The sequence below is a fragment of the Crocodylus porosus genome, unplaced genomic scaffold (genome assembly GCF_001723895.1).
Source record: "Crocodylus porosus isolate Cpor-Errol unplaced genomic scaffold, CroPor_comp1, whole genome shotgun sequence".
In the NCBI taxonomy this organism is placed as follows: Eukaryota; Metazoa; Chordata; order Crocodylia; family Crocodylidae; genus Crocodylus; species Crocodylus porosus.
This window is the reverse complement of record NW_017728906.1, coordinates 154,478,650-154,487,576: the sequence shown is the minus strand read 5'-3', so window position 1 is coordinate 154,487,576 and position 8,927 is coordinate 154,478,650. Positions and strand designations below refer to the sequence as shown.

Sequence of the window (8,927 nt, the reverse complement as noted above, 5' to 3'; positions counted from 1 at the left end):
ACCCTGCACTTGTCAGTGTTGAAGCGCATCCTGTTTTTGCTAGCCCACCCCTGTAACCTATCCAGGTCTTGCTGCAGTCTTTCCCTCCCTACTATTTGGTATCATCAATGAATTTAAACAGGGTGTTTTTCACCCCGTCATCCAAATTGCTGGTAAAGAGATTGAACAGCGCGGGCCCAAGGACCGAGCCCAGGGGGACTCTGCTCCCCACTTCTTCCCAGGTTGAATATGACCCATCCATCACCACCCTCTGAGTGCAACCCTTCAGCCAATCTGCAATCCATGTGACTGTGTAGTTATCAATGCCACAGTCACCCAATTTTTTAATGAGGATGGGGTGGGAGACAGTATCAAAGGCCTTACTGAAGTTCAGAAAGACTACATCCACGGCAACACTTGCATCCAAGGCTTTTGTGACCTGATCATAAAAGGCAATCTGGTTGGTCTGACATGACCTGCCCCTAATGAAACCATGCTGGTTGCCCTTGAGCATCATCTCTGAGGCTGGCCCATCACAGATGTACTCCATGATGATCTTCTCAAAGAGTTTCCCTAGGATTGAGGTAAGACTGACGGGCCTATAGTTGCCTGGGTCCTCCCTCCTCCCTTTTTTAAAGATGGCGGGGGGACCACGTTGGCTACCTTCCAATCATCCGAAACCTGGCCCGAGCACCATGAGCGCTCATAAAGCCCTGCTGAGGGCTCTGCAATAACTCCTGCTAGTTCCCTCAACACCCTGGGGGAGAGAACATCTGGACCTGCTATCTTGAACGCGTCCAGCCCCTCCAGAAGCTCTCTAACCCGGTCCTCCCCAACCTGAGGTCTAGAGGCGTTCCCCTCGAGTCTGTCTTGCATCACGGTGGGGAAGTCCCAGTCCCTGCCCAAGAAAACAGAGGTGAAGAATTGGTTAAAAAGGTCTGCTTTCTCCTCTGGCACAACCACCAGATTGCCCAGTGGATCTTGCAGGGGCCCCACATTTCCCGGTGCTTTCTTCATCCTCCCTATATACTTGAAAAAGGACTTTTTGTTATCTTTGATTTTGAACGCAAATCCTAGCTCTATGTCCACCTTAGCTTTCCTGACAGCCCCCCTACTGGCCTGAGCAGAGGAGGTATACTCCTCTTTGGAGATATTACCCCCCTTCCACTGGTTGTACGCCGCCTTGTTGGTGATCAGGCATTCCCGGACGCCCTTGGTGAGGTAGAGGGGCTTTCGGGCACTCCTTCCCCCCTTGCTTTTTGTTGGGATGGTCACCCCTTGGGCCCTGAGTATCGTCTCCTTAAGGAGCAGCCATTCATCTTGGGCACTGAGCTCCCCTGCCCTTGAGAACCCCAGTGCCTCTCCCACTAATCTCAACTCGTTGAAGTTGGCCCTCTTGAAGTCTAGGGCTACTGCCTTGCTGCTGGCCCTTGACGCCCTGTGCTGGATGGTAAACTCCAGCAAGTGATGATCACTGTCACCCAGGTGCTCAAGGGCCTGGAAGCCCCTTACCAGTCGTTGCCTGTGGCCAGGACCAGGTCCAACAGGGCATTTCCTCTGGTGGGGCTGTGCACCTTTTGAATTAAGTGGAGGTCCTGTATCTCGGCCAGGAACCTCCTGGAATGGTCCAACCTGGCTGACTGTTCCTCCCAGCAGATGTCCGAGTAATTGAAGTCACCCATGACAACTGCATCCCTTGCCTTAAGTGCCTCTGCCAGCTGGCCTGAAAATTCCCAGTCCAGCTCCTCCCTTTGGTTGGGGGTCTGTAGTAGACCCCCACTGTTAAATCCCTCTCCCCACAGCCCCCTTGTATCTTGACCCAGAGAGGGGGAGGAACGGAGGGGGAAGGACTCTGATATTCACATCTGTAGCTGGCCAGTGACAGCGATCTGTCCCTGAGGTCCCTTCCAGCCCCAGTGCTGGGGAATTGAGCTGGGGGCTGGGGTCCCCGAACATTCCTACAGTTCGTGGTTTGATTCACCAGTTCCCTGATATTTCTCCAGCTCTCTGTTTGATTCCCCCAGTTCTTTCCAGGTGACTTGGGCTCCCAGATGATGTGGGGTGACAGTAGGCTGCCACTGCCAGCAGCTCTGAGCTATTTCCCCAGCTGGTAGCAGCAGCCTGCTGAAACCCTGTGCAGATGTAGGGGCTGGCACCCCCCAGGAAGAGCTGGGGGAATGATCATACAGCTGGGTACTGAACCGGGAGCTCCAGCTGACTGCTGGAGTTGCCCCAGCTCTCAGGCAGCACACAGTGCCCTGCTGAGCTGCACTGCACCTGTGCTTTGGTGCAGGTGGGGATCCCTGCTACCACAAGCTATACAAGCCCTCAGAGGCCCCAGTTACCGCTGCCAGAGCCAGTGAGTGTGGGGCTTTTTTTTTTAAACTCTGCATTCACCAGCTGTGGAGCATGCGGATGACAGCACCAGCACCTGAGTCTACCCAGTGCAGCCTGCGCCCAGCTCCAGGAAGAACCCAGTGCTGGCGCTGGCCCCAGCCAGCAGCAGTAGCCTGCTGTCATCTTGCGCACAGATCTGGGGGCCTGTGCCCCCTGAGAGGGCTGCAAGTCTGTGCTACACTCCTCTCAGGGGGAGCGGGCCTCCAGATCTGTGTGCAGGACGACAGCATGCTGCCACTACCGTTAAGTAATACTAGTTTTGCTTTGAGCAGTTTGAGGTGCAATTTCACACAAAATCCTTGCACCTATCCCCTTGAAACTTGGCAGGCTTCGTGCCCTCAGCAAGGGCTAGCAGCCCTGCTAGCATCATCTGATTCAGGCAAGAAAGGACAAAGTTATAGGCTATAATGCGGAATCAGCTGACTATGGCTGAAACACCACTGAAATTCCGAAACAGCTTTGAAACGGTTTTGACCGAAACGGAACAGTGATTTGAAACATTGAAACGAATCACTGTCCCTCTGAAACACCGAATCCAAAATGAAATGAAAGACAGCCATTTCAGGCAGCCCTATGAAACGCCAAATCTGAAACCAAAACAAAACAGGTGTTTTGCACAGCCCTAATTTCTACCACATTTTACTAGCCAGAAGAAAATGTTCTGGTGGAAAAGCCTCACTGAAAATATTTTCAAAATTGGGAAAAGGTGAAACTAATGGTAGAACTACCAACTTTCAGTGCATTAGGTGGCAGAATACTCCCTAATCATCTCTTCTGTTAAAAAAAAAAAAAAATCTTAATTAGCAATAGGATTAGTTTGTTGCTATCTCTAATTACTTAATTACTAATATAAAAATGTACTATTTTGCATTATGTTCAGCATAATCATCTATTACAACACATAAACAACTTAATCTCAAATTACATTGCATATGTGCTTATTTCAGGAGGCATTTTAAGAGCTCCCTCTGTTGTATTATAAAGCTTCGTTGAAAGCTTTGTTTTTTTTAAATATTAGCTACCGTGTAGTAGGAATTCATGCACTTTTAGTGAGAAATACTGCTTGTAACTTTGACGATCTGAGAATCATTAAAATGGAACTGGTGGGGTTGTGAATTGATGCTTTTTCCGAAAATCTTCATTTTTAGTTTTGACTTGATAGCTTGACACTATATTATAATTTATGGAAAATATTCTGTGTATTTGGATTGCAGAATTTGCAAAGTGCATCACCTGAATAAAGGATATTAATTAAAGGTTAAGATGCATGACATCATTTTAGTCTTAACTTTAGCTTTTGGTTTCTTTTTATTCAATCATTGTTTCTCACAGGTTCTATCCAGTAAGAAAAACATGCATAGCCTTCTGAGCTGTATAGCAGGTCCTAAATAGAGGTCAATCTCCTAAACCTATTGAAAAAAACCACAAAAACCCAATCCAAAAACTATTTGTACAAGATATTATAGAGCTGCACAATAGGAAGACAACTCCTCCAAAATACCTATTTTTCCCTGTTCTTTATAACCAGAATCATAGATAGAGCCACCTGTCCTGATCTTTACCAGGTTAAGAGCTGTAGTTGTCAAATAGTCTTTCTTTAAGTTTCTTTAAGCATAACTGTATATCTGTATCTGAATCATTAGAAGTCATGAAAACATTTGGTATTTCATTGTAATTTCATTTTTCTCTTGTATAGAGTTTTGGGTTATAGGCTACTAAAGGCATGCCTATATATATGATGTTCAGACAATTCCTTTTGGCTCTGTTCACCCTATAATTCCAATTGAAGTCTAAATCAGAATTGTAAATATAATGTTAAGTGAGCATCTAACTCCTTGTATTCATGAGTAATCCACGAATACCTAATTCTTGTATTTCTTCATGACTTTGAGAGCAACACATTTAATCCAGTACTGTTTAATTTTTTTGCCTAACTTTCAGTTTTTTGGTTAACTACTCTGTATCTCTTCCCTCAGTGAACCAATCATTTTTATAGTGGGGCTTCCTGATAGCCATTGTGTGAAGAAAACCCCGTATAGTTTAAGGTGGAAATAATATTTAGACTGTTGCAAGCATTTGTGGAAGTCTGCAACAATGGCAACTCCTGTTGTTGTGAGGTACAGATAGTTCCCAAATCTACTCTAAAGTTACCAAGTTTCTCAAGTCTCAGCACTTGATGTTTTTTGGCAGCCCTTTTACTCCCAGTATAACTTCTTCATACCTTGGTCAAAAACTCTGTCATCATAGTGTCTTTGTTGGAAGCAGCATCTTTTAAGAGCATTCTAATTTGGCCTTCCATCTTGTTTGTCACTTTGGCATTGCACCTTCCTCAGTGTAAAGATGCTAATTAAGGCAAAACTGTCTCCTTGGATAGATACCATATGGGTGGTTCATCCAGTAAGGAAAGCACTAGTGCTTAAAGATTTGGAAAGATAAGTTTTACTGTGGGGAAAGAAGGTCAAGATACCTTCCTTTTTCAGCTCAACTCTTCCTCTTTTAGTAATGCTTCTCTTCTGAAGAAACTAAATGGAGGGAGGACGCTCATTTTGATTCCTCCCCAAATTCCAGTGGTCTTGGACATCAAAGCTAAAGGAATGAGTTTAGTACCTCTCTTCTAGACTATTCTTTAGAACAGTGGCTCCCAACTTTGGGGTGTAATCCAAATTAGGGTTGTGGGGGGTCTGCCCCTTGCTCTGCCTCTCCCGGCGCACAGTCCGTGCAGCTCTCACTGCTGCTGCCCCCCACAATCCTGGCCCGGCCTGGGTTCCACTGATGCTGCTGGGCATGAGTGAGTTGGAGGTGGGGGTTGCAACCTGGCTTCATGGTTGCAGCCAAAAACGGTTGGGAGCCACTGCTTTAGGAGGAACTCTGCTGCACACTCTACTATGAAAAGAACCTCAGATTTCTCTCCCCCTTTCAGAATTCTGCCAGAAATATCAGGCATAAATATCTTTTTACTTTTCCATGTTTTAGTTGAAAGCAGGGTATAAGTTGCCTGAAATGGTAAAAGATTTTTTCACTTGAAATTATGCAAAAAGTCAATTTCAGGTCTAGTTAGGTAACTTTTAAAGCTAGCTTTTTTCCTATATTCATGCTCACCTTTGTAGTTGGGATTTTTTCAGTCTGGTTTGGTTTGGTAATGTTTTAAGTTTGATAGAAGGGAATTATTTTGCTAAACAGAAGATATGAATAGAAACTTGAGAATGTTGTGTTTCCAGCTTGAGGCATGTAAAATTAGATGCTTCATAAGAGGACTTCTTACCTTTACCTTAGAATAGGGCTGGCCAACTTCTCAGTTGCCAGGGGCTGCACACCATGCTGCACGTCTTCCCTGGCCATGCCATCTGCTGCATTGATCTGAGTCAGGTAGACCTCTCTTCACTGCACAGCAGACAACCCCTGCTATGCTATACTGTAGTATCCAGGTCCCCCTGAAATACCCACCTGCAGGCTCCCACAGCCCTGTGGGCCACCCTGGCCCTGGGGGCCAGGGCAGGCAGGAGAAGAGGGAGGAACCTGAACACTATGGTGGTAGCAGCAGGAGAGCAATTGCGGCAGTAGCATCTGGACCAAAATCCCAGAGATCACAGGTAAAATGGTATTTCTTTATTTCAGAAGCATGTTAACAGATCCTAAGGTAAAATGCTAAAAAGCTTATTATTTAAAAATGATATTTAGTGTTTACTGATATAGATTCACAGTTAACATTGTCTTTTTCTGTCTAGCCACCTCGTACATCTCATCCTGTAGTGAAATTCTCCTGCACTGACTGTGAACCAATGGTCATTGACAAACTACCCTTTGATAAATATGAGTTAGAACCTTCTCCATTGACTCAGTTTATCCTGGAAAGGAAATCTCCACACACCTGCTGGCAGGCAAGTATGATTGTATACTAACTTTATAAATTAAGAACCCTTATCTGAGAAGTAACATTCCTTAAATAGTTTGGAGTGAAATTCTAATTATATATGCTAATTTATTTATGTAAAACTATAATTGTTTATACTATTTATACTTGTATACAACATAAATTACTTGAACATTTCTTCATTTGTATTGCAGGTATATGTGAGCAATAGTGCAAAATACAGTGAACTTGGTCATCCTTTTGGCTACTTGAAAGCCAGTACAGCACTGAATTGTGTGAACTTATTTGTGATGCCTTACAATTATCCAGTCCTCCTTCCCCTCTTAGGTAAACACAACTTTCTAAAATCTTTTTGAGGTGGTAGGCAGGTGAATTTGATTCAGCATAAGTATAGAATATTATGATGCTAACATCATCATTAGTAATCATAAACTTAAATATTCAGAAATGATTTTTATACTGAATGGAAGATAGTACCATTCAGCTCTTCTGATATCCAACAGATTTACAATTCACCTAACAAAATCAGCTAACCTTCCTAAATATGATTTTTGCTAATAAAAATATATATAATTTTGTTTACCATTTGTGGACATTATACTTGGTCTTCAGTGTGATTTCACCCATGTGCTTTCCTTTTGCTGGTGTAGTAACACTTCCCCCCACTCCAGTGATTCTGATCATCAGTTACCTTTTGGAAAGTATAAATTACAGGATTCCACCTTAATCTCTTACTTTGTGACATTAATCCATGTATTTTTTTTAAACCTTAGGCAGTAGGGGGGCCTTTAGGAAAAACATTGTTCAGAGAAAATGTGGAGTCATGTGAAATGCAGCTTTTGTTTACTTATTAATATCACTTTATATTTAGATGACTTGTTCAAAGTACATAAGGCAAAACCAACTTTAAAATGGCGGCAGTCATTTGAAAGCTATTTAAAGACAATGCCTCCTTACTATCTTGGGGTAAGATAACTTAATTATGTACATTAAAATTTCTCCTCTCCCTCATTACTTTTATTTTCTTTATTAAATATCTTCTTTTGGATTTTATTTTAAAGTAAGGATATTATGATTATAGAAATAAAAAGTTAAATATGAATTCCTCTGAAGTTTGTATACCCTTCTAATGTGATACTATGATTTAGTACAACTTTCAGGATGTACATCAAGGTTGTAGCGATAATTTAAAATCTTAATTTTATGAGAACTAGGTCAGGTATAATCATTGCTTGAAATAAATCCTCACTAATATTTTAAGAATTTGGCACAGGTGGAAGAATACATAAATGGAAAGGATGTCTTTTTTTTCCTCTTAGAGTTTCAAATTCACTTTGAAAGCATTTAGCTATAACTTTATTTTAAACACTAACTGTAAAACTAATAATGTACAATATATATGTGTACCCTGTTTTTCAGCCTTTGAAGAAAGCTGTGCGAATGATGGGAGCACCAAATCTTATAGCAGATAATGTGGAATATGGACTTAGCTATAGTGTCATTTCATACCTCAAAAAGTTGAGTCAACAGGTAATATAGATGCAATAGCAATAAAAATGAATCTTTAAAAACAGTGAAGCTAATGTCAGCCTAACCTTGAAAGTATCAGAGAGCCATGCAGGGATAAAGGGACCAAAAAAGCCCTCAAGTTTACCTGAATTCTTGCATGTGATTACTATTAGAATGTTTGTTTTCTGAATTGGAGAAAAGCTTGACACATAGCTTTAAAATATTGTTTCTAGACTTCACCATAAATATATGTACTGGTGTGTCTTCTTGGATTCCTGAAGGTGTATGCCATGCCAATATTTCATAAGTGCAAGCCTCAGTATATTCGTGGCTAAAAATGCAATGGTCTCTGCTAGATTGGCAAATTACATGAAACCATTCATAATATTAGGGATTTGTGCTCTTGGGTAGTTATGCCAAAATGATCACTTACTTTCTCTGCTTAGTTTGTAAAAGCGTTTATGTGGATATAATTCATAATAAACATTTAGAATTTGCAATGAACGACAGTTACAAATAAGAAACCAAGGCATAGACAGGACAAGTAGCCTACTGAATGTTCTATAACAAGCCTGTGAAAATCGAGATCCCTCTGACTAGCCTTCTGTTCTAGCAGCTAAAAACCTTTCTTCCCCATTTTGACCTGCTGGGTATGACTACACGAGACTTGAACTGCATAGTAGTCTAATAATACCATGCATAGCGCATCACAGCAAAAACAGTGCTAATATGCTACTGCACAGTATTATTAGGCTACTGTGCAGTAGCGTCACTAAAAAGTCATATGCCAGCACTACTGTGCAGTAATGCCTATTACTGCACATTGATTTAGTATTTGATTATACAAGTACTAAATTTAATGTGCAGTAACTCTGGCCCATTAATGAATGCCGTTTTGCTTTGCTGTATATCTTGAACTTTCATATTTGAGATCATCATGAAAATAAATAGGCTTGCATCTGAAGGATGTAGGAATGCAAGTATTCTTAATGCTTCATGCAGATATTTTGTAAAGTTCAGCTTAAAGCTTTCAGTATTTATCTTTTTTTTAAACTCCTAGCAATAGTATCAGGAAATATGTGAATCTTGCATTTATCCATCCTTGGAGGTTTTTAAGACCTGGCTAGATAAAGCCTTGGGAGATGGTCCTGCTTTGAGTAGGGGGTTGGAC

At 41.9% G+C, this 8,927-nt stretch overlaps 1 protein-coding gene across 3 annotated transcripts in view; it reads left to right on the top strand.

Moving 5' to 3' along the window:
* Window positions 1–8,927, top strand: part of INTS6 (integrator complex subunit 6) — a 63,660-nt gene that overhangs the window by 37,730 nt on the left and 17,003 nt on the right. For all 3 annotated transcript variants that reach the window (XM_019529978.1, XM_019529980.1, XM_019529979.1), the window contains 4 exons: window positions 6,102–6,254; window positions 6,442–6,574; window positions 7,119–7,213; window positions 7,667–7,777. In XM_019529978.1, coding sequence (XP_019385523.1) covers window positions 6,102–6,254; window positions 6,442–6,574; window positions 7,119–7,213; window positions 7,667–7,777 — 492 coding nt within the window. The remainder of the gene's footprint in view (window positions 1–6,101; window positions 6,255–6,441; window positions 6,575–7,118; window positions 7,214–7,666; window positions 7,778–8,927) is intronic.